This window comes from Tetrao urogallus (assembly GCF_951394365.1).
Source record: "Tetrao urogallus genome assembly, chromosome: 2".
NCBI lineage: Eukaryota > Metazoa > Chordata > Aves > Galliformes > Phasianidae > Tetrao > Tetrao urogallus.
In genome coordinates, this window is record NC_136814.1 from 37,007,940 (window position 1) to 37,033,900 (window position 25,961).

The 25,961-nt window shown below is 40.5% G+C and overlaps 2 protein-coding genes across 2 annotated transcripts in view; one reads left to right on the forward strand and one right to left on the reverse strand.

Moving 5' to 3' along the window:
* The window catches only part of HEATR1 (HEAT repeat containing 1), a gene marked incomplete at both ends in the record, with an annotated part of 33,467 nt that extends 23,203 nt beyond the window's left edge, over window positions 1-10,264 (forward strand). Inside the window, 16 exons of the mRNA XM_079532568.1 lie at window positions 80-310; window positions 981-1,107; window positions 1,831-1,997; window positions 2,574-2,620; window positions 3,410-3,533; window positions 4,358-4,498; window positions 4,703-4,992; window positions 5,498-5,648; window positions 6,170-6,328; window positions 6,893-7,027; window positions 7,233-7,337; window positions 7,427-7,595; window positions 8,279-8,433; window positions 8,837-8,995; window positions 9,648-9,756; window positions 10,176-10,264. Coding sequence (XP_079388694.1) covers window positions 80-310; window positions 981-1,107; window positions 1,831-1,997; window positions 2,574-2,620; window positions 3,410-3,533; window positions 4,358-4,498; window positions 4,703-4,992; window positions 5,498-5,648; window positions 6,170-6,328; window positions 6,893-7,027; window positions 7,233-7,337; window positions 7,427-7,595; window positions 8,279-8,433; window positions 8,837-8,995; window positions 9,648-9,756; window positions 10,176-10,264 — 2,358 coding nt within the window. The remainder of the gene's footprint in view (window positions 1-79; window positions 311-980; window positions 1,108-1,830; window positions 1,998-2,573; window positions 2,621-3,409; window positions 3,534-4,357; window positions 4,499-4,702; window positions 4,993-5,497; window positions 5,649-6,169; window positions 6,329-6,892; window positions 7,028-7,232; window positions 7,338-7,426; window positions 7,596-8,278; window positions 8,434-8,836; window positions 8,996-9,647; window positions 9,757-10,175) is intronic.
* A 1,878-nt stretch (window positions 10,265-12,142) lies between these two features.
* On the reverse strand, window positions 12,143-22,022 carry LGALS8 (galectin 8; the record flags this gene model as incomplete). Its single annotated transcript, XM_079532514.1, has 9 exons — window positions 12,143-12,292; window positions 12,688-12,853; window positions 14,472-14,560; window positions 15,640-15,666; window positions 15,746-15,802; window positions 17,701-17,817; window positions 18,433-18,643; window positions 19,011-19,099; window positions 21,981-22,022. 9 exons carry the CDS (start codon window positions 22,020-22,022, stop codon window positions 12,143-12,145), a joined length of 948 nt encoding a protein of 315 aa, XP_079388640.1.
* Between the last annotated feature and the right edge of the window lie 3,939 nt (window positions 22,023-25,961).

Genomic DNA, 25,961 nt, shown 5'->3' on the forward strand with positions numbered 1-25,961 from the left:
CTTTCTCTTACCTGCTGAATTTACAAGAGAGAACTTGTGTTTGGTAATCTGCTTGAACTGCCCTACTGTTTGTCAATAGGCTGAAGACAGTGATTTGTCAGAGTCCCCGAGAGGTGTGGAAGAGGTGGTGATAAAAATCATCCGTGTGTTTGTGGATGCCTTGCCCCATGTGCCAGAGCACCGGCGCCTGCCCATCCTGGCCCAGCTGATCACTACAGTGGGAGGAGACAGATTCCTCTGGGTTCTCCTGGTGCTGCTATTTGAGCAGTATGTGACCAAAACTGTGACTGTGACAGCAAGCACAGACAAGGTTAGAAGACCACTGGGGTCAACTTCTTCCTCAAAGACAGATCTCTTCCTTCCTGTTCACTTTTGCAAGATAAGAGCCTAGTTTTCACTAAAATAATTAGTGAGCTCTGAGCTTGTGCTTTAACAGAAACTGATGGTGAAGCACCCTATTACTATCATCTTATTTGTTGAACTTCGGTTGTGACACTACTGAGATACATCAGTCCTTGCTGTCGTGTAGGATATCTTGAGTTATTCACTGAAAATTGACTAGAGAAGATTAAGTTTTGTCTAGTTTACACTTGATAAAAATAGTGAGGAAATACAACTTTTCTCTCTCTAAGTAATTTTTCAGCCAGGGCATAAAGTGACTGGAGACATCTTTGATAAAACATGCATTATTTTAACATTAGTCACCAGCTGGGGTTTAGGACAAGGAACTTATGCCAGCAGATGAGGTGTTATCCTCTATGGGCAAGCTGATACTGCCATGCAGATGGAGGGAGCTGATGCTTTCTCCCTGCTCTCTGAAGCTAGATTCTCCAGCAACTTGCTGCTGTTACCCCTTGTGCCAGCCCTCGCAGTGTGTAGCTCATCATGGCATGTTCACAAACTGACTGAAGAGCGTGGGGTCTTTATAGCTTTTATAAATTATTGAAATAATCACTTTTCTCTTTTTAAACTGTAAACAGGATGCTGTGCTGGAAGCAGACACTGAATTTTGGATTTCCATCTGTTGTGAATTCAGCGTACGCTGTCAGTTCCAAAGCATGATGAAAATAATCCAATACTTGACAGAGCTACCAGAGAATAAAGAAGGTAACCACAGAACAGCCAGCAGATGCATATGAACCTCCTTTTAGTCTTCTAGATAGAAAACTGGGCAACACAGAATTGCTCTGATTTCTTCCTATTTTTTATTTTTTTTTTTCAATGGTTATGATATGGGTTGGTTTGGTTTGGTTTGTTTAATCATAGATTCATTTGAGGACTTAAAATCAAATGGTACTCAGTTAGAAGGTACAGTAAATCATTCAGCTGAAATAAGCTGTTATGTATAGCAGACATGATCATGATTGTGGGCCGATTGGTCTATTGTGGTTTTTTGCTTTTTATTTTGCTTAAGCATAAAGAAGGAGGTGAAGATTGGTTGCTTTTTTTTTTTTTTTTTTTAAGGAAGGATTTGGTATTTTTGTTGTTTGAGTATGTTTTACTAGCCAGGAAGGATCTGCTAATGACAGTGGAAGCAATTTTTACAAATATGTTACATTGTGCATTTGTCTTCCTTCCTCAGAAGCCTCTCTTGTTTGTGGTCAGTGTGCTGTAGCTTTAGCTTAGTTAATGTAAAATTAGTTAATGTAAAATGATCAGATGGCACTGCTGCTCTCAGAACATCTTTTTTGGAACTTGACCATGATTTTGGGTGGTGCAGAATAACTGTCCTTGATTGCCACTTGGTTGTTATTTTCCTTTGTTTCTGTAATCAGAAATCAGATGTCCTTTTTTCCTGTCTGTAATTTGTTTTGGGAATGTTTTCAATAGATGATCCTGGGCCAAAAAAATCAAGAACATGCAAGACAAAGCTAAAAAACCAGGATGGGCAGCTTTTTAATGTAGAGTCTCACTCGGACAAACAGCTTCGACATTTCAAATACCTGTCAGTCTCCTTCATGTCACAGCTTCTAACTTCTCAGAGTTTGGTGAAAAAGGTAATACTGGCAGACTGCTTTTAAACTGATCACATTAAGTAACTGTGCCATGCTGTAATTGATGAGATTTAATTTGCTTTTTAGTATGATTTTGTATTCAGAGGTGGAAAAAATATACTGTTCAGTGTATGTTGCTGACACTTTAATTTACACAGCTCTGAAACATCTCAGTAATTTTCATTATGTTTTAATGGGGCCTTTGCAGAATAGACTCGGTTTGTGTAATTGATTAAAAAAAAGAATTGTGTAGGTAAAAAAAGAAGGGACCCAGTGAATTCCCACTGGCTTTATGGAGTCTGAAGTTTCACTCACAGTCTGTGTAATTCTAGGTTTAGTCTGGGACTCACACTATGAACTCCAAAAAGAGAAAATTAATGTTAAGAATTAGTCTGTGGATCTAGCTGGAAGTGGTTCCCACTATTTCAACTGAGTGTTAGTCACCAATGTGAAACATAGGTTTACTTCTATGACTAAATTGCCTGCAGTTCTCTGATTTTCTTCTAGAACAGTCTAAACTGCAGATGTGGAGAACTCAGTTTTCATAGTTAACATTTTCATTTTTCCTTTTTAAACAAGGTGGTTGAATGTGAAGAAACAGAAGAGCTACAGAAGATGGAACAGAGGTATGCTTTACATCTGCTCCACTCCTGCTGATCTTATCCTTTCCTGCAATATTTTTTCAATGTATTATTTCTTTCCCAAATATTTTTTGAGGGTACTTTTAATACTGCACTCAGCAAGCAGTATTCATTACATAAAGATTACATTTTTAGTTTTTTTTACGTGGCATATTTTCTTCTTAGAAGAGAAGTACTATCTCTGTATTTCTGATTGTGCTTATTTACTCACTTGGCTACAAATGTTTTGTTGTTGATGATGAAGAATTTGAGATTTTTCAGAAAGATGTGTTGCTTCATTTCTTAAAAAAAATAAATAAAATTAATGAATGTCCCTGCGTTGGTGTAAAAAAAAAAAATAAAATAAAATTACTAGTAAATGCAGATTACAATTGTAGTCATTGGATTATAACAGCCAATGATACAAAATCGAGGGTTTCTTTTGAGGAGCCTGACATTTTATGTTTATTCTAAGTGAAAAGGGATGTAGGATGCATTTGAAATGCTTTTTTAAACATGGTATATTCCCAGCTGATTTTTGTTTTCATATTCTCAAATAGAACTACTGTTGTAGGTAGATGCTAGTTTGGTAGATTTGTTTAACATGCATGTATAATTTTCCTTATTGCCATAGGTTTTTTGCCAATATGTATATGTGATCTGCCACTCTCCAGTGGATGTTTCATTTTCCTTTATTGTTGCTGTTTTGTTTGTGAAATTTTATGTTTTCCAGGAACAAAGTTGATTCCCTAAGTGTCCTTGTTATTTACTGAAAGATTGTTCCTTTCTGTCTAGGCTGTTAGAAGATGTACTTCACTATATAAACACAGTGGCATCCTCAGTGGAAGGAAACGCAGACAAACCAACAGCTAAATTTTGGAGGGTTCTGCTTAGCAAGTCCTATGATATGCTGGATAAAGTATGTCTTGTCGGCCTTTGTTAGCAGTAGGACATTCCTGCTTTTATTTAACACAGTTATAACTATCACAGGAATATTTTTGCTGTGTTAGTAATAATCTTCATTGTATGATGTATCATTGTTTGAATTCATCTAAGAGCTTTAACAGCTACCTATGACAGCTTAGGCAGAACAAGCAGAAAATGAAATCAGGAATGCCTGTTTCATCTAGTTTGTATTCTGCTGGCTGGAAGCAGTCATTTTAGTGCCTGTCTGGTGGAGAACAGTGGCCTTTTGGCAGTATTTCTCACTGTTAACTCATAAAGTGATTTTAACTAATGCTTAAAGAATTGCTGTACATTTCCACATGGAATTTAAATGGAGAAATATTCAGTATGCTTTTCTTTCTCATCTTTTTCTGATAGGAAGTGTAGTTGTAGAATTGGACTGACTGTCCAGTAGCATTAACAGTGCTGTGAAGAAATGTTTCAGTCTTCCTATGAACAGATTGGATTACTTAGCTTACCTGTGAAGTAGAGTTTTCATGAGATATACTCACAGGGCATCACTGAAAGTATTTTAAGGGAAGGAAGGATAAATGTCCAGGATAGATATAAGAACAAAGAAATTGCTGAGAAAATGTTGAAGCTCTTGGGTATTGGCTAGTTAGCAACCAGTAAAAGCATTTTTAAGTGCTGTAACTGGAACCTCCTTTGTTTTTTTGCTTGTCTTAGATACAGCATTGCTGGCCTGTCCTCTTCTTTCATTCTGAAGCCCATGTAGAAAGTTGAGTTTGTCTGCCTTACTTGAATTCATAGCATTGTTCTGTTTGTGTTTTCCTACAGGTCAATGCCTTATTGCCAACAGAAACCTTCATCCCTGTAATTAGGGGACTAATGACAAATCAGCTCCCATCTGTGAGACGTAAGGCAATGGACCTTTTGAACAACAAGGTGCAGCAGCGCACAAAGTGGCAGAAGAGCCAGGTGAGATGAAGGGATTAAATCAGTTCCTTTTGCAGAAAAACAGAGAGATTGTTGTAGAATGGTTTGTATTGTGTAACATCAAGTACCAAGGCAGCCATTGAGAGAGGCAGTGAGATGCAAGCTACCTGCCCATAATTAATTATTACCTTACAGGATCTGAGTTCTAACTGCATGTTTGAAGTGTGTTTTCTCTTGTGGTCTCAGGTCCGGCAGCTTTTGGAACTAGTTCCTGAGCTCATTGCTATTGTGCAGTGTAAAAGAAAGGAAGAGGAGGAGGAGCAAGTCATCAACAGGCAGACTGCTCTATTCAGCCTCAAGCTGCTCTGCAAAGGTTTTGGCACAGAAAATCCATTGCCATTTGTACCTGTTCTGAAAACTGCCATTGATCTGGTTTCTTCAGAGAAGGAGGAAAAGAACGTGATGGGAAGTGCTTTGCTCTGTATAGCTGAGGTCACCTGTACACTGAAGGCCCAAGCAATCCCTCAGCTTCCAAGGTATTGTTGGGTTCTTTTGAACAGCAGCAGTCTGCCCATGCGTGTTTTGTGTAGATAAAAGCAAAGGCATTTGTAGTGCTTGAAGCACGTCCTACCCATGGAACTAAGTTAGCAGGCAAATTGTAGGAGACTTTTACAATAGCTGTTAGGGATTCTGTTACCCTACTGGAATTGCTTATATTTAAAAACACGAGAACCAGTACCATTGAAAACACTGCATGTTATTATTTTGTTCTGCCTGCTCAAGAGGAATTCAAGCATCTAACCTGCTGTTCTTGAGACAAATAGAAATTTCTTACATGTCATTAAATCTTTCAGTAAATCTAACACCTTCACTATCTGTGGAAAAAGAACAGTACAGAATTTTGATTTTTCCCGATTGCGCATGTAAAAATGGATGTGAAAGTTGTCCCTAATGGCTTGAAGGTTGTATTTTGAGATATTAAATGTGCCTCCAAATGGTCAGTGGTTTCACTGTTCTGGATTTACACTTGGTTTTTCACAGGCTTATGCCAGCACTGTTGAAGACTTTAAAAAATAAGAAGGAGCTGATCTCCAATGAGATTTACTTGCTGAGTGCCGTGACTGCTCTGCTGAAGGTTGCAGAAACATTACCACACTTCCTCAGTCCTTACCTCACAGATTGTTTGCTGCAGGTGAGCCATGTGACTTGTGCAGATATGTATGGCTCCTACAGAATTGTTCCAGTTCCTAGACGCTGAAGAGATTATTATTTTTTTTCTCCCTTTGAAACTGAAGTAGGAGTCCGTGCCATCCATTTAAGTGGCAGTTCATTACCTGTTACTTTTTCCACTCATGTTCATACCCACTTCACTAGGATACTGAATATGAGTCTGCTCTTCCCTCTCATAGGTTGTAGTTTGCCTCTTTGGGAGCAGAGCTGAATCCTGAAGGATCATTTTGTTGTGTCCATTATTTCATCAATGCATCTCATTCTCTAGTTGAAGTGATTCTGACCCTCTGCCACTGACACATGCATTTTTTCAGTCTGTCTTCTGAAAACAAGACTGCACACAGATATCCCACTGTAATGTGATCCAGGTGATACAGGCAGCAATTCCAAAATGCTTACCCTTTTAAAATTTGTAAAAATAAGTTGTTACATAAATTCTTTAAGTTGTCTTAGTTGCCTGACTTCTGCTGGATCTCCTGCCAGGTTGTCCGCTTGGAGAGGATTGCAGTTGAGTTTGGTCCTTCTTCCCAGCTAAGCTTACGTGTAACATCATTGAAAACTATCCTAGCTACAAAGCTTGCTCCCAGAATACTCCTGCCTGCAGTTACTAAGTGTTACAGTGAAGTGGCGAATACCAGGAAGGTGAGAATTTTTTCATTCTTTTGCATTGCAACTAACTGTAACTTGCTCACCTTTGCCTATGGTGGGGGCGGGGAAGAGAACTGGCAGAGCAAAAGAGTGGGGGAAAAAATGGGTTGATTTAAAGACAGTTTAACTAGTGTAAAAGAAACAAGCGGTGCAAAAGCAGTCATTTGCCACAGGCAAGATGGATGTCCAGGCAGTCCCAAGAAATGGCTTCCTTTTGAAAAACTCTCTTATTAAATGATTAATGCATCAGAGATAATCCCATTTGTAAATGCCTTGAACATGAGTTAGGAGCCGCTTTCATTTAAGCTTTGCTGCTGTTTCTGTAAGTGCAACCCTTTCAGACTTCTTGACTAGTGTATCTCCAGGGAGGGAGTAGGGAGAGCAGATTCTCTTCAGAAGTATTACTAATTTAACTGCTCCCCCAAAACAGTACAGTAAACAATGATTTTATTGTTAGTATTCTTATGAGTAAACGCAAGCAGTGCAAAATCGGATCACCTTATTTTTGTTTCTTGTGTCAGTGTGACATTTGTCTTTGCCTTGCTTTTGTTTCAGCAGAACTGCCTGGGTCCCCTTATGAATGTTCTGAAGGAGCACATCATCGTGATGGAGAAGGAGCACCTAATATCCCATCAGGCAGAGCTGACAGCATTTTTCATGAAAGCCCTGGATTATCGAACAGATCATGCCCAGGTAGCTTGGTTAGGGGAATGAACAGAGGCAGCTCAGCTTGTACGTGCCAATTCTGTTGGGTTTTCTTAGAGCTGTAAATATTGTGTTCTGAAATTATTCTTGAGGATAGAGAGTGTGTGTAGGTATTTTGCCTAAGTTGAAAAATGTTTTGGAAGCTCTCATTCTTACATTTCAGACTTGGAATTGTGCTTTCTAATTTTTCTAGGATGATTTGGATGAAGTTGGTAGAACAGAGATGTACATTATTGATTGTCTAATAAGTATGGTTATGAAACTTTCTGAGGCATCTTTTAGACCCCTTTTCTTCAAGGTAAGGAGCTTAAATATGGTCAATATCAGCATCTTTGTATTCTCCAGCACACAGATACAGGAACGAGCTAACCTGCCATTCACTTTCAGCTTTTTGACTGGTCCAAAACTGAAAGTGCCCTAACGGACAGACTGCTGACATTCCACCGGTTAGCAGACTGCATTGCAGACAAGCTCAAGGGTCTCTTTACCCTGTTTGCGGGTCACTTAGTGAAGCCATTTGCTGAGACGCTGAACCAGCTCAATGTTTCAAAAACTGGTAAGTCTTCAGTTACTGTCTACAGGGAAGCACTGACATTCAACTGTTGAAATTAACTTCACAGCACTTACCTTTCACTTATTTTCTCTTTCTCTCATAAATGGAGCATCTTTTGTATTGTGACAGCCTCTGGGCTGCCAGTTACAAAGTTGAAACACAGGAAAACTTTCAGTGTCAGTCCTAGTGAGTTCCATGAGAATGAAACTGAGTAGAAAGAGGGAGACTTGCTTCTGGCACTTGCCCTTCCTTTCGTTTGTTTGTTTGTTCCATTTGTTCACTTGACGTGCCAGCCTACTGTTACTTGTTGCACCTAGACTCTTCTACCTACTAGCAGAAATCAATACCACACTTTTTTTTTTTTTTGTATGGGGAACTGTTTCCTTATCCTGTTTGTAGTAACCTACATAAATTCTCCATAGCTACAGGTACAGCCATGAAGTTTTCCTGTAGCCTCTCAGTATTTCCTTTTATCAACCAGCTGGTTGTGCATTGCAAAACAGACCTACTAGGGAATTAACTAAAGGCCAGATAATATACTGCATCCACTTTCATTACTGTAAGTGGGGACTACATAATTGCTATATTGTACAACATTTAGCTGTGTTTACAACTCACAATATTTCTAGCTTATATATTTCTCATTTTTGTGACTTTTCTTTCTCTGCTCCTCTGTTGATACACAGACGAAGCTTTCTTTGACTCTGAAAACAGCACTGAGAAGAGCTGTTTGCTGCTACAGTTCACCCTGGACTGTCTGCATAAGCTGTTCTTGTTTGATACCCAGAAGTTCCTGAGTAAGGAAAGAGCAGAAACCTTGATGATGCCTCTAGTTGATCAGGTATTTACGAACTCAGAAGAGCAATTTGTGTCAGCTATTCTTTTCTGTCTGAAGGATTTAAAAAAAAAAAAAAAAAACCAACAAAACCAACAGCCACCTCTCAGGCTTCAATTCTCCCCCTTCACACAAAAGGAGTTTTCTGACACAGCAGTGTCAGAAAAACATTCATTGCCTTTCAGCTACTGATGATATTGTTACACTTAAAGCTTTGGATTACTAATTCTTTTATCCCCTTTCTGAACTTTTTCAGTCCTCAAAGTTTATGCACGTTGTTCAGCACATTCCTACTGCTGTACACTCTTTGACCTATCCCTTCAGTACTTGAAAGCCTATGCTAGAAGAAGTACTTTGAGCTAGATTTATCTGAGCCTGGAGCTCTATGACAAACATCTTACTTCCACAGCTGGAGAACATGCTTGGAGGAGATGAGGAGTTCCAGGAAAGAGTGACAGCACACCTGGTACCCTGCATAGCTCAGTTCTCAGTGGCAATGGCAGATGATTCTCTTTGGAAACCACTGAATTACCACATCCTGCTGAAAATGAGGCACACTTCTTCTAAGGTTGGGAGCTATCAGAAAGTATTTTTCTCTGTTACATTACAAAACATTAAGTGTCCCTCAAAAACAAGTGGGTTAGCCAAATCACTACTATGCTAGCACCAAGTTCCAGAGATGTACACAACTTAGGCTTCTACTCTTAGTCTTATTGAAGATCTTCAGTATAGTTGGTTTGTGTGGGTAGGAGATTGTTGTTCATTTTACTGGGTAGCTGTTTGAATAAGAACTAACCTATTTATAAGGAAAAAAAGGTACTTCAGAGGGGAAAATGGAAGATAGTTATTTAAGTAACATCAGAGCTGTTTTCTTTTTTATAAAGGTTTGGCATGACCTGCCTATTTGACTGGTTATATCATGGGGAATGATTAAAAACAAGGTTTTTAACCTTGTGCTAAGTTAAGACATTATGAAACAGTGGAACATTGTGAAGAAGTGGCATTGTAAAGGGAAGTTGAGGACTTTTGTCAGCTAAGAAACATAGCTGCCTCTTGCAACATTTTCCTTGTATAATACCTTAATCCAGGTGCTGAGATTTAAGTTAGCTTAGAATAGTTTCCTTCAGTTGGGAAAAGTTTATTTAAAAGCTAGGTATGTTTTCAGAAGATGGAAAGAAGTCAGAGGTGTTTGTTTCCTCACACAAATTGTTTTGTTTTAGGTCCGATTTGCTGCTCTGCTTGCTTTGCTTGAACTTGCAGAAAAACTGAAGGAGAACTACCTGGTCCTGCTACCAGAATCTATTCCATTTTTAGCTGAGCTTATGGAAGGTAATATTTTAAAATGACCTTAGTGAAGGCAGGCAACTGGCCTGTGACCAAAACAAACACAGTCCATATAATTCAAAGATTCAGACAAGATAACTGCTGTAGTTGCTGTAAGTTACACGCATTAGTATACTGTCACTTAAACTATGCAGGTTGCAAACTGGAATGGGTCATATCCACCCCCTTCCTAAAGTTCAGTTAGCTAAATTACTGTCACTTCCTCAGTTAGAGCCTCCCAGGTTGCATATTTTAGATCACTGTTACAGTACAAATGAATTGCCTACCTCCTGAGGTAATGACAAAATACTTCTGAACAATTTCAGACCTGGTGTTTGAAGACTGTTTCAAACCTTGAGGGATGAATTCTTCCTAGGGTAGCTTTGTAATCACTCTTCCATTTATTCCCTGCCTTCTTTTTCTAGATGAATGTGAAGAAGTTGAACAGCAGTGTCAGAAAACAATTCAGCAATTGGAAGTCATTTTGGGAGAACCACTCCAAAGCTACTTCTAAGTTTATCCCCTTTGTTTTTATACTTTGTCTGAATTATGTTAACTTCACATGTGCCCTGTGTTACAGACAAATTGTTGTAGTGATTTTTATCTGATCTAAGATCTTAACTTTTTAATAAAAAAATATTATAAGAACATGGCTTTTGGCTTTATCACTTCTGGATGATCTAGGGTTCACTTTTTTGTCATCAGATGACTTCCCTTAACATTAGGAAACCAAAGTAAGCTATAGACAGATACCATTCACTGACAGACAACATGTGGATATGTCTGTGAATATCCTGTGGCTGGGATCTGCACTTGCTGTATGTCAGGGCCATCCTGCTACATCAGTAATCACTGAACACATATCCTGCAGTTCTGATAATGTACATTTATGTTATTTTTATGAAGTAAAAAATGAACCCACTGAAGATTCTGAACAGAAAGCTACAAGAAAGTCCTGAAAGAAAGCAATTCTACTCATGCTGATGTTCACATGAGAACATCTCACAACTTTTAGAAAGATAAAGACAAAAATGTACAGGTGGTATAGCAGCCCTTACCAAGCAGGAGCTGCCTACAGGCTTCTCTGTTCCAGTCAGCCAGCTCAGTTTATCCTTAGAGGACAGCACATGAAGGCCAGGCCACGTGTGGCACAGCTAAGATGCAGGCCTACTCACAGTGTCTGCTCTGCAGATCTGTAACTCGGAGTGGAAATGGGCCTCAAGTCAGGGCCCCCTTGGAGAAAAGGATAAGTCAGTAAGCAAAATGACACAAAACAAGCCAAAGAGGGATTGTAACTATTTAACTACATTTGGAGAAAAGCATAGTTCACAAATGTTATTTTTATTTATGCTTTTTGTACACTTAATGTAGTAGTTTAACAGCTTTTCAGGTACATTTTATTCTCAAAATTTTCACTCCTTCAGTAGCTGTTAAAATAAATAGAAACAACCCTCAGGCAAGCACTGACAGCCAGCAGCAACTTACTTATTTTTAAAAATAAGCATATATAAAAATTAAGACTGACAGTTGTAAGGAAAACTGATTGAGTAGGAACTGCTTTTTTTAACTAGCATTTTAATGCAAGACTCCAAAAGGATTTGTTCTCTGTTCTACTGATGAGAATCTGAGTCTCAACTCAGGGTATCTAGGTTACATTTTACAGTGAAAAACAGACACATCTACTTTAGTCCCTGAGCAATCTCAGCACAGCTGGGAGCCATTTCTGATCAAACAAGCATTCCAAAGTCCATACATTAGAACCAGCTAAATTATTTTCATTTGTTTCACTTTGGAAAACTATAAGCTAGAAATGCTGATCTGCATTTGATTTAAGCCACTTACAAGCAGGAGATGACATACTGAGGAGTCAGAGAAGGTACTATTGCAGCAGCAGGCTAAGAAGTTGATCACATACCTCCTTGCCTTCCATGAGAGCTGATGAGTCAGCTTCTTTTAAAACCAGTCGTGGCAAAAAAGTTATAATCACTAATATAAATCAAGCAGGATATATTTTATAATCACCCTTTCAGGATAGGCATATCTTCATATTCTATTTCAGTCTAATTTCTACTTCACTTTGAATGCACACTGTTAAGGAATGACTAGTCATAGTTAATCATACTGAGCACAATTGTTAAGACACAGTACGATGCACCATTTCATATTGCTAGGTTCAGTAATGCAGGTGATTTATCTGAGCAGACATTTATCTTGCCAGGATACTGGAAACTAGTGGAGGATTTAATCTCACAGCAGTTCTGGTACTCGCCTAACTCCGACTGACACAGAAGCCTGGATAAAGGCAGGCTCAGCATGAGTTGGTTTGTTTGTATTTGACAGAAGAACTGTTGTAAGAATGGGGTTTAATTCATTTAGTACTGACTGAAATGAACTACCAGCTCCTCACATCTAATAACTGAACATCTCCTATGACTTCCAGTAGGTTGATCTTTTCAAGTTGTTTAAAACGATGCTTGTACTCCAGGGTGTGAACACCATTGACAGCAACTTTGAACTGGTGGGCATCACAGAAAATGATCAGCTGAAAAGAAAGAACAGTTCAGTTAAGACATGAAAAACTAGCTGACACTCTACCATGGAGTTGGGCAAGTCCTACTTCTGATATAAATTCTGATATATTAGTTTCATGCAAAAGAAACAAAAAAAGTGAAACATGAATAACATTAAATTAAGACTTTGTCCTGAGCATGCACTGAATTCTTGCAATTATATAGAAGAAAACACAAGGAAATGGCTGTCATTAAAACAATCTCAAATCTTTGCTTCCCACAATCCTATTAAATCCTAATATTAAGGCATTTGAAATGCAAGAATAGCAGTTTCATTCCAATCTGCATTAGCATGGCATTTATACACCAGTGCTACTGTTCTTTTAGCAAAATTACAACTCTGACACTGCATTTCAGTTAACCTTACCTCAAAGTACATCCCTGGACTGAAAGGGAAATTAGCGATTTCCTTTTCTTCTTCTCCCCAGCTGTCATGAAGGTAAGAATTTCTTACAAAGATTTTATTCTTCAGTCGGGGATTCAGATGTAATGCAATGTCTTTTGAGTCACTTGATTTCAGGTTTATTGTAAAGCTGGAAGACATTTTTAAAAATAAGTTTATTAGACCAAGAGTTAATAAACATGAAGCAGTCCATGCTATTTACCAAGCCCTTAGGCAATACTCAGGTCTGCTCTGGAGCCAGGGCTGCAATCCACGTAAGAACCAACCAGGTTGTCTTTGGCACAACCTTTGCTAAAGAAACAGATATAGGACCATAACTCTGCTCCATCTGCTTCATCGCTCACAGCTTTCTGCTCATCTCTCAGTGAAGAGATTCTGAGCCAAGTGCTGTCCCTACAGCACTAGGCAGAAACACACTGTGCCACTTGTTCCACTATCTCTCCTCCAATATGTCTCTCTCAACCAATATGTCAAAGAAATGCTTCAACATGCTGCATTAACCTCACTGCATTTGAAGAATATTCCTCTCACCAAATTAACTCCAGCAGTCAGGTCATTTTCCTCCTTTTAGAAAGCCTTGAGCCACTTAGTATAGATATGAAATACAGCAACTGCCACACTTTGGAGCTATCAAGTCTTCTCTTTCACAGAGAACAAGGAATGCTTACAGTTGTGTGACTTGAGTGAAAGGCATTAAATAGCTTAAAAATACTGTAAAAATCTACACATCCAAAGCACGAATGCAAAGAGCAGACAACCCAACAATACTTTAACTCCCAACAGCTTCTTTACACATATAAGACAGCATTTAAAAATGTGCCAATAAGCTTTTCAAGCCAAAAGAAGAACAAATGCTTCTATGTCAGTATCTATTCTCCTATTCAATTCCAAGTCCATTCAGACTTGCAGATGAGATCTCTAGATCTTGTGTCCCAGTAATAAGGTAAACTGTTAGGGCCATACAGCCGCAGGAAAGGTGACAGATGTTCTGAAGCAGCAGAAGTGGGATGCATACACAAAGCAAAAAAGCATGTTCCTTGTCATTTGCACTTAGTGCTTCATTTTTAGGCATGTTTCTACAGAGCCCAAACCACCTTTAAAGTGAAAGGCACACTGAAAAAAGGCAAACTGACATTTCCTCAACTTTATTTCGACCACATTGCGCTCCCTTTTCTTTCTTTGAATTACACGGGAAAGTAACATCTTTGCAATCTGTTGTTTCTCATTTCCTATCAAAATGATAACTCATACTTCCCTATCAGCTTTTACAATGAATTGTTGTCAGCTAGGCACCTTCCATCTCTCATCCCCAAGGTCAACAAAAAGTATTCAGAGAAATCTTATAACGTGCAGCATTTAAGCACATTAGCAACTCATTTCAGTCATTCATTTTTTGTCCAATTTTGACACTCTCCCCACTCTCAGATCTCTGAAGAATAAAAGCTGTCTTTGTACTGCATGTGTGCTCACATGCCTTGTACAATGGAAAATTAGAACAGACACACAACCTCATAAATGATGCATGTTGAGCAGGAAAGACAATCAGATTTTACCTACACTTTTCCTCAGTGGAGCTGTTAAGTCTTTTCTAAAGCAGCATCCTGCAGGTTCCTGAGAAAACTGCATTGTAGTTTCAAATGATTTCAGATGCAAAATGGCAAGTCAGTAAGGATATACCAAGGCAATAGAAGAGCTTATTCCTTCTCAAGAGCAGGTCAGTTAGCAACAGAAAAATCACTAAGATTTACCTCTTGGGGTTTTTATTCACTTCTCCTTTAATAGCAACTGTGCATCCTGGATGAAGCGCAGAAACAAGTTTCCCAACATAAGGAACTCCCTGGAAATAGAGCACCAGTGAAAATATGACTAACTTTTTTTTTTTTTTTTTTTAAACATACATGCTGAGTTTTACTCAGGAGGAAAAAGTCCAGCCTACAGTTTCACATCTGTGCTCACAGCTAAAGCTACTCCCATTGATACATTCCAGGATATTAACACTACAGTGATGAAGTTACGCAAAGACAAACAAAACAATGCTTACTTCCCCCCTTCCAACTTTTCCACTGTGCTATAAGAGGGAAAAGGAATGAATGGCAAAAATAAAATAAGTACTTGGTGCTTTTCTTCTTTCAAGTCCACCACTTGCAAATAACAACATCGCCTAGAATTTGGTTTAAGAATACTAAGGAAGGCACTGTTAACCAACAAAGCAACTAAAGCACTGCCTGCAAATCCACTTTCTCCTTAATTCTATCTATTGCTGACTTCCAATCCCTTTTCATTTTGAAGGTGGTTTTTACTCTAGCCTGCATGCTATCCTCCTGTACAATTTTTTGCAAAAAGATGAGCACTCACTCTGCCTATGCTCCTTGCCAGCTGGGTGCTAGCTAAAACCAACCCTAAGCTGCAATGCTTACCATCCAGCCACCTGAGGCATATCCAGGGTAAGCACAGATCAGTCACTAGGAGGGATATGTAACAAGAGAAGTCCTGAGATGCACATATTAACGTAAGTTCATCTGACTTAGTAGGACTGCAAAATATTTTTAAACACAAGTTGTTCTGCAGTAATCACTAATGCGAAGAAACTAAGCATGTTTATTTGAACAAAGGTTTTGGTATGACTTGATCCTTTCTTTAAAGTTTAAGGCACTCTACAGTTTATTCCTCTACTTAGGGCTACAAATACCACGTTTGGTATGGTTGTTCTTTGGGTTTTCTGCGTGGTTTACCAAATAGCTTCGTATTTACTAGTACTAACAAAGTGAATTGCTCTAAAGCCTCACTGATGAGCATTTCCCAGGTGATTCTTAATTCCCTTGCTCTGTGATTTATTTTTTTTTTTTTTCCCTTGAACAATCAAGGGTTTTGTTCATTTTTACTCCTCACATGCCTAAGTCTACATGAGATACTTACAAATTGCAAACCATCCGGCATCTCCCCCTACAAAACAAAACAGAAAACCTTAAGTAACTCATCAGACAACAGGGAGACTCATTCATTCTTTTACAAACATACGTACATTTTCCGTGTTTATCTTTGTTACTCCTACAGATGATGGCTGAGAGCCTTGTACAGACTGCAGAAAGAGAGATATTTACATGTCATTGCTAACACCATAGAACATAAAGGTGTTTTAGAAACATAATGGCTCTGTGTTGCTTTGAAGGTTGAATTGTTAATGTAGAAATTAGGGGTTATGGAACAAAAAGACTGCCAAAGGAAAAGTCTTATAAAAAAAAAATCAATTGCTGATGCCAAATCAAGACATTCAAAGATGCTCTGGATTCAGCTGGGCAAAGCTGATTTTTCTTTCTTAGTATGATGCTATATCTTGGCTTCAGGAGAAAAACAATGTTGATAACACAGTGTTTCTAGTTTTTTCTGAGCAGCACTGCACAGAGCCAAGGACATTTCAGTTTCCCAGCTTCTCCTACTACCTGTGAGGGGCTGGAAGTGCACAAGGTGCTGAGAGGGGACAGAACTTAGACAGGTGACCTAAGCTGGCCAAAGAGACATCCCATACTATATAATATCACAAAAAAAAGAAAAAAAAAAAAAAAAGCAAAACCAACCAACCAACAAAAGCTTGCAAAATGACCAAGAAGTTGACTGGGCAGGCAACAGCTGATTAGGGTACAGCTGAGGGCATTGGTGGGTGACTGGTGAGCAATTGCTTCTGCATCTTCTTTTGTATAAAATACATAGCATCACTATTATATTTTTTTCCTCTTCCTGTTCTGTCTTACTGAACAGGTTTTATGTCAACCAGAGTTCTAATTAGTTTTTTGTTTTGCTGGGTTTTTTTTTGTTGTTTGTTTTTTCCAATTCTCTCTTCCACCCCATTGAGGGACAAGTGGACTGTGTGATGTTTAGCTGCTTGCTGGGTTGAACCACAACAAAAGACTACCTCTTTACAGTTTGAATCCTTATTTAACAGTCAGAGAACTCCTAACCCATTAGTATCTGAGGATACCTACTCAGCTTCCCTGGCTGGTGTAGGAGTAACAGCAGGGCAGATAGACAGATGGTATGGGGAGTGGAAAGGTGGGAGTGTATTTGGAACTCCTGTCCACTTCCACTCTGTCCCTTTCCACTGTGTACCGTATAAACAATATAGGCACACACAGATAAGAATTCCAGCCTATCCACAGCATATTGCATACAGTTTATTTCAGGATAAGCACTTACTCTTCCTCCTCAGAAAAGCACACACTAGAAGCAAAGACAGAAAGGAAATAATCATCTTTGTTCCCTCCTCTCTTCCTCAAAGGACATAGAATCAGTACCACAGACTAAAGAAACTCTTTGTTTTGTGCTTAGGACAGAAATGAACGTACTGCACCTGCTTGTCCCCAGGCTCTTCTTAGAACTGGCCCTCCAAGACTGGGCCTCAGAGACAGCTTTGATGCATCATTTCTCTAGCAACATACCCGAGGCCAAGTGGCAGGGCTTATAAAAAAGTCTGTACATATGCTTCACAAATGGTCAGTGAATAGACTTATCCTTAAAGCTCAGGCTCTGCTTTGGCCAGGCCCAAATCTTCACTTTCCTTTAGAGGAGGTTATTAGTCTGGTGACCTGAAATAGACCTGGTGTTTGGCAGCAGGAAACTCAAGCTTTGCCCTAATGCAGTGAAGGCAGGGCAGAACAGACCAAGCATATTATATAGAAATATAGGCTGCCTCAATGAGCAGCTAGAAGGAAGGGAAGGCATTTGTCTTCTTTACCTCCCTGGTATTTACAACCTCCCCTTTCTGCTCTCTCATCCTTCCAGATCAAAGGATCACTCGCTCTTTCTGCGCTTCTTCTCTGTTGGTTTACTTTCTCCAATAGAGATAGCAGTTGAGAGGCAGGGACCTTCCTTATTACAGAAGATATACTAAGTAGCTGCTTTTTTATTATCTTTTCACCATAAATCCTACTCTAAAGAGAGACAGAAACAGAATCTTAAAAGTCAGCTGTTTATAAAACTTACGTTAGAAACAAACTCTATACTTCTGATCTGCACTTTGCCATATATTCCAAGAGTATCTATCCTTTCAAGTCTAATTCTGTGATTGTAGAGCAGCAAGTGCTTCTTGTTTACAGACACCTAAGGAGACAAGGAAAAAGAATAGGAAAAGTCACATTAAACAGTCTGTGAATCAAATTATACTCACATATCTCTATTTTCAGTGCTATGGTACATAAGCAGAGAGCATCCTGGAAATTTCAAACCAACTAAGTTCAGCTCATCCACAATTCAGTCTCTCTTTCCATTACTGTGAGGGATATTTGATTTATTTGCATTTCATACCTTTAGCTTTCATTGCTTGATCACTTATGACTGTGGTCATAATATGTGGTCACCATAACCTAATTGCTCTGCTAGCAGTCTACCAAAGCAAGAAAATGCACCACATATTTCCATCAAGAGGACTGTCCTATGCTACTCACAAAACAGGTTTATTGTATGATCTGCCTTTTACAGACGAGAACAGAAAAGTGGAAAAATCATTAGACACAGCAGAAAGTTACTTGCCTACTCATGCATCTTTGAAGGGAACTGGGCAAAATGAGGTGTGGTTTACTTAGCATCTCTTCAAAGAAAAACTCCTGAACTTTCCTATAATTAGACCACACTAGGTAACAAAGAAACCAACGCTTCCAACCATATGCCTCTCTTTTACTGATCTGACAACTGGAACAAAAATCAACCCAAACTCACCTGGAATTTATCCTTCAAAATCATGACGACAATCTCAAACGGTTTCCCTTTTTGAAAAGGCATCTCATAAGTGATTTCCTCCCAGCCCCATTTTTCTCTCTCCAGGGTGTTGCAAACAACACAGCCAGACCATTTGAAGCGGGGGTTAAAATGAAAGGCCACGTCAGCTCGAGGCTTTATGCTACTGCCACACTGCAAATCCACCTGGAACCTAAACATAAAAATAAGACAAACCATGCTTAACTCAGTGTGTCAAGAAATCATGTATGAGTTCAACTGATAACCTCTTCAGAGAAGTATACACGTGTCACGTGGAATGACATGACAGAAATAATGTCAAAGCAGACAAAGCAAAACCAGAGAAGAGAGGATCAATGGAAAACAAAAGTCACTTTATCCTGCAATTTTCATCACAAAACTTTCATAAATGGCTTAAGCTTGTATTCTCTGTGACACTACCACTTCAACTAAAGATGAAGTCATCGTCTGCCATCCCACATAGAACATCTAGAAACATTTTATTCATTACAGGTTTGTTCGCCTGATGATAATTCACAAAGTGATACTGTAGTTACTACCTGTCTGCATCATCAGGAACACTCCCATGTATCACAATCAGCTCTCCAGGAACAAGGCCACCATGAATTGTCCCAACATAGGGAATGACCTAGAGGGAGGGAAAAAAGACAGAAATAACAGTTTGTCATGGAGGCAAAATACATAGTTTTTTAAACAATATTTTAAAATTTAAATATTTAAAAAAATTTTAATTTTAAATTTAAGTGGTGCTCTAGCACATTAAAAGGAAGACAACTAGTATTCCATTTAAATGAAACACTAGTAAAGCATTAAATATCTGCCACGAACAGATGGAAAAACCAAGACTTTCATCACTGAAGAACAGCCTTCCCAGATAAGATTAAAGCTAAACATTTACAGCCTCACACCTAGCTCTCAAAAGAATAACAGCAATATTTTACTGCCTCACTTTTGATAAAGAAAATTCCTCTTCAAATTAGGTCATTGTCAAAGACTAACTATTGTCCTTTGCTGCTTGAAGGAGTTATCTCACACAAGTTTGTTTTTTTAAAAACAAAACAAAACACTAGACTACAGCTGCTACCTTTTTGCTTGTTCTTTCTTGAAAAACAGAGATTGGAAAGAAAACGACTCTGGCAAAGAACAGAGTGGGAATGACAGCAAAAAATCTCTGAAATCCAAACTGTTGCTCATTTCCACCTTTTGTCTCTCTCTTTCCCTTCTCTGCTACCCACATGTTGCACAAAACCTCTCTTTGCAGTCATCTTCTACATTAGAGATATCACAGACTTGCTTCACAAGTATTATAAGCTTTCAACTGACCAAATTGTTAAAAAGTCTGGTGGATTTTACTGGCTTAGCTGGCTCCAGTAGAGGAAGAGGAAAACATAGAATTAGATGTTACAAGTGAAAGAACAAACAGACATGGAATTCATTTGTTCTCTTGCAGCAGTGTAGTAGCTTAGTTCCTTAATCTACAAGTTGTACAAAGAATCACAGAACTGTAGGGGTTGGAAGGGACCTCTAGAGATTGAAACCAACTCCCCTGCCAAAGCAGGTTCCCTACACCAGGTCGCACAGGCAGGCGTCCAGGTGAGACTTGAACATCTCCAGAGAAGGAGACTCCACAACCCCCCTGGGCAGCCTGTTCCAGTGCTCCGTCACCCTCACCATAAAGAAGTTCTTGCGCGCATTCGTGCGGAACTTCCTATGCTGCAGCTTATGACCGTTTCCCCTTGTCCTGTCTCCACTCACCACTGAAAAGAGACTGGCCTCACCACTATGGCCCCCACACCTCAGATATTTATCAACCCAGATTAGATCCCCTCACAGTCATCTTTTCTCAAGGCTAAATAGACCCAGTTCACTTAGCCTTTCTTCATAGGGGAGATGCTCCAGGCCCTTCACCATCTTTGTGGCCCTCTTTCCAAGAGGTCCCTGTCTTTCTTGTACTGGGGAGCCCAGAACTGGACACAGTACTCCAGATGAGGCCTTACCAAGGCAGAGTACAGGGGGAGGATCACCTCCCTCCACCTGCTGGACGCACTCTTTTTAACACACCCCAGAAAGATGCTCAATTTTATCCAAATAAATAAATACATTTTGTGTATTTTCTGTGCGTAATGCAGTTTAAACACACTGCTCCTGAGAGGGACAGTAGCTTTGAGAATCACAACAGGGTGTAAGTTACTGGTTCAGTCTCCAAAAGATGAACCAATAAGAAACATGCAGACACAGCCCAGGGATGCTGGAATTTGAGTACTCCAGTGGGTCAAAATTATTTATACTTGGAGGAGACATTGCAGCAAGAAAACTCTCTTACATCCAGAAGGATACATTTAATAGAAAAGGTTAGCCATCTTTTGTCTTGGAATTTGCATGGTGCTAATAGAGCATTTCCTGGGCATAATACTACAGACTTAACGAGGTTCCATCATTACAGAGCATGCCTGTCATTTCCTCACTTCTCAAGAAGTGTGCTAATTTTAAATCACCATTGAGAATATAATGCTTGTTACACTACTTGATTTTTCTTCATCCCAACTCTCTTACAAGCCTCCAGAAGTTCCCCATAAAGCCACCTAGCCAACACTCACTTTAAAAGGCCCCAAAAGATCAATTTGCAGACTTTGTCTGGAGGCTGTTCTGAGTTTATTGGAACACCCTTTCACACCTCTGTTTCTATTTTCCAATCCCAAATAATAATTCTTATTCTCTTGCTAGGCTCTTGATACCTAAGCCCCAGTTTTACCTCTTTATGTTCTCCAGCTTGGTCTTGTCACCCACCATACTGATCATTTCCCTTACAGCCATCCAGTTTTGCTGAACTCTTCCTCTTCTCCTTACATAGGGAACTCCACCTGTACATTTACTAATCTTCCTCTTCACATCTCCTCTCCTTCTCCATCAAAATCAGGCTCCAAAACCCCTATCTTCATCCCTCATTTTTGCAATTCAGTCCTTGCAGCTCTAGTTCCATCTCCACACAGCCTTACTTCTTCTCCCAGATGGATTCTTGTGAAGAAAACCAAAGCCATTTCCCCATACCCACTTCTATCCACTTCACAAGCAATGAACAAGCAGTGGAATTGAACAGTCAGTTGCATGTGAGGGCAATGAACTGTATCAGTGCAAAACTATAAGAGATAAGGAAGTCCTGTACAGGTGTGTGACACCAGACATTTCACAGAGATTCTATATAGACCCAGTGTTTCTTAACATTCTGTGCTAGAACTATGACAAATATCTATTCCCTGAAGGCTTAAAAGAATTGTTTTTAAAGAGAAAATGAAAAGTACAGCTCCAGCCCATTGCTCACGCCATTGCAAGGCCATTGCTGCAGAGCACAACTAAAGAAATACCAGAACCTATCAGGACCTTCCTCGAACACCCGAGCAACACCAAGAGCTCTCAGTAACACTCCCAACCATAGGAATGCTCTGCTAGCCACTGACAATTAAAGAGCAGAGTTCCACTTCCGGGGGAGGAGTTGTTGACATAAGAGTTACCGGGTTACTGATTTTCTTCTGCGGTCCATCCAAGGACATCATCTTCCCTCCTCCAGTTCAAGTCTGTCAGTCCTGTGTGACCTCTCTCAGAGCGTATTCAGAGGTTCACTGATCTGGCTGCACCAAAGCGTGGATCCCTTTGAAAAGCCAAAAGTTTTAATCAGAAAAACAAAAATGGCACTACATGAAGTTAAATTCTCCGAAGTATATTTTTAAATATCTTTGCAATAAGTTTGGTCAAGTTTTGAAACATCAAAACTAAAGGCTTCGTTAAAGAAGTAACATGCCATCCTAGCAAGGGACAATGCACACAGGTACACAGTTTTATCAGTTGCTTCCTGAGATTATGTATACTGAGACAGAATCCTGTATAAAAATCAGGGCACAGGGCAACACGGATAACCCTCAGATAGGCCTTAACTACTCTCCATTTGCAGCTGACCCCTACTTGCAGCCTAGGAAAAGATCCACAGTACAAATGTGTTTTTCCAAAATAAACAGCTATTTTTAATTCACTTTTGGTGCTGTCACCCTTGAGTAACCTGGCAATAAGTGCTAGGGGATGAACTTGTTTTTTTCAGCTTTATCTTACATGAAGCTAAGGGATACTGGCCACAGACACAGCAGGAAGTAAAAGGCGTTTCTTCTCCCAACACACACAGTTCCTAAACTCCACAAATAACTACAGAACTCTGCAAAACATGCATTAAATATAAAGAACTAATAAGAAAAGAAAAAATAGCTTGTAAGAATATCCAGCTACATTATCATTTTTTTAGCATATCTTCTAAGAAAGCGATCAAAGCTCACAAGCCAACCTCAAAACCATGGTTGTTCTTCCATGCACATTCTGGAGAAACACCTTAAGTTAACAAGCAAACTGTGTGGTGAAGGGTGGCAGGCAAGGAAAAAGAGAAAGGAAAAAGTTTTATTGTGTGAAACTGCTAGGCACTAAATAAATAGTCTGTGACCTTCTGCAATGACTCATCAGTGGCATGACCCATTGCAACATCTGGCTTATCTTGGAGGAAATTTGGGCCAGAAGGGCACTATCTCTCCTACTCAGGACCAGCGTCTAAAACACATTTTAGGGAACATCAGAGTTGTATGTCTGGCCTACCCTGTGCACCTGTTTTGCCCCTTTAATCTTCTCAGAGAATATCACTACAAATTCACAACAGGAACGTGATAAAGCAGGAAAATCCCACTATTTTTGCTTTTAAAGTAAGGTACTTGAGGCAGCACAAGAAGTAGTTCTGAGTATAACACTGTCAAGCCCAACAGCAAATCAAAGAAACAACTCCCAGATCTAAAGCCTGCTGCACAACAGCCTGCTCGCTGTGCTTTCCTTGGCACGCAAATAGGTCTCCCTAACAAGAGCAAAGAACAGAACCACAGCCACAGTTTAGTGCCATACAGCTGAACTCTTAAAGACATCAATCCTGGCACGCTAGGTGGCAATATGGCCAACTGATTGGTTTGGCAGTTTTATGGGAAAGGTGACAGCAAGGAGGGGAAGCCACAAGTCAGGCTCCATGTAGCTAAACAGGAGATGGGCACAGAACTGCCAGGTCCTGTGTCATCTTCCATCACAGAACTGCTGCCTGGAAATGCGACAGCAAATTCTGAGCCTGCAACTCTAAGACAAGGTTACTGCCTACGTGTCTAGAATTGATGCAGATGTGCATGCTGGGCTGTTATCTCACGGACTGCAAAGCAGTTAAAGCCCGTTCAGTGAGAAACAAGGAGTCAGAAAGGCCAACGGCTATGGCACCGGCACCTTATGGCACACACAAAACGTCTTTCAGGAGGACAAGCCAGGCTCGGGGCAGTAACTACAGCAGGATTTTATACTGGGGCAAACGGGGTTCCTGAGGAAAAGGAAAAAAAAGAAAAGTAAAAAGCAAAGAAAAACAAAAGCAAGATACTTCAACCAGGGCCACTATCCCCAAGCAGCTAAAAACCCGGCAGGACAACAAGCTATCGACATCAGAGCCACGGAGCAACCGGGACCGGCTTCATCACTAGTGGAAGCCTTAAACCTCGGCCGCTCTCCCCACAGCCCCCACACACGGACAGACGCGGGCTTATCGCCCCTTTCCCCCCGCTCAAGACCGCCCGACACTCACCCCAGCGCCCAGCCGCCTCCCGACACCGCGGGGCCCAGCCCGCCCCGCGCACACATCGCCCCGCCCCGACGCGTCACCGCCGCAGCTGCGAGCCGTCCTCCGGCCGCTGCCAACGTCCGCCCGTGACGTCACCGCGCCGCTGCGGCCGGCACCACGCAGCAACACCAAAATCCCACGTCCGACAGCGACGCCCAAATGTTCCCTGAACTCCAGCACTCGGGGCTGTGCCCACCGCCCTGTGGTGCAGCACCTGTCCCCAACCCCACAGCCCCTCCCCTGCCGCAGCTCCATGCCGTTCCCTCGGGCCCTGCCGCTGTCACACAGAGCAGAGCTCAGCGCTGCCCCTCCGCTCCCTGCGAGGAGCTGCAGCCGCCATCGGGCCTCCCCTCAGCTCCTCTGCTATAAGCACACCCGGGAGCCCTCAGCTGCTTCTCACACCTCCTGCCCTCCAAAGCCTTCACTATCTTCTCCCTCCTTCCCCGTTCTGAGCACTGCCCTGTGCCCCACACAATGCGCATGTGTCACAGCAAGTAATAACAGCAAAGTTTTCCGTATTCCACATTTAACTAGCATGAGGGCAGAGAAGCAGAAAATACATTGCACACCATACGTAATAGCTGTAGGATAGCTGCTTCAAGGATACATCAGCTCACCTGCATCAAAGGATTCATTTGCAGAAAGGTATGACAAGGACATTTCTTCTGAGCACAGATGAAGATGAAAGAGTAGCAAAGCCAATGGCTTGGGGAAAGGTGCTTCATTTAGGATCACAGAGGGCTTCAAGAGAAGACCAATAACTGTTGTCTGTAAATAGACAGTAGCAGAAAGCTGCTATGAAATGTTCTACATACCTCCAGTGCAGCTGAAGGAGAATGAAGACTCAGAGCCTAACCTAGCACTGACCTTCCATTTGAAGCTATTATTCCAAGACACTCCAGTTTGAAGAGTACAAAGTTTTGACAACCCAGACTAACACAAGCTTGTGGAAACCCCCTCACCTCCATATTTTAAAGCAATCTCAAAGTAGATTTGAAACTCCATCTCAGAGACAGTGGAGACACTTGAGGGTTGCAGTGAAAACATAGCGATATGGGAAAGGGGCAGTAAGCTGAGGTATTTCTAGAAAATCCACAAAATAAAATTCTGCTCCCACTTCTGACCCAGGGTTCTTCTCCATTGAGAAGAAGCAATCCAAAGGAAATAAACGGATTTGAAGTATGTACCAGTTCTCTATTGAAGCGGAACAGTTCAATTAATGTGCTGATCATTTCTTTGAAGGCTAAGTCAGAGGCAGTTCATAGAATTCGCATAAAAATCCTTTTTCAGCTCTCAGAGCTAATATGCCTTTGACAGTGAGACACTGGGGTTCAGCTGGAGCAACCTTGCACTGCAGTACAGCTGTCTAGTTCATAGACTGCTATCTCTCTGCTGATTCCCTCTGATCACTGCTTTTATCACCACTTACTGCTGGCGGTTGTGATGGCAAACCACAAGCTCTTCCCTCATATTCACAGTTGGAGTCCTAATTCAAACATTTGCCTTCAAAACTACAATTCCTCTGAATTCCCAAGCACACAACCATTGCTGGGACTGTGTTACTAGCACACAGCTAGCACAGTCTGTCTTCACATATTTCAGCAGATTTTTGCTTGCGGAAGAAACAGACGTACTTTCTCAAGACTATTTCAGCTAAGGCAATTTAACAGCTGTCCCTGGCCAAGAGTTACCATCTGAAGGAGGACTCAAGTATCCCTACAAACTCCGTCTTTCTACATATTTAGCTTTCATTTACAATGTATTCTTTTTCCTTTTCCACTTTGGAGAAGAGACTGATATAACACTTAGCAGCATT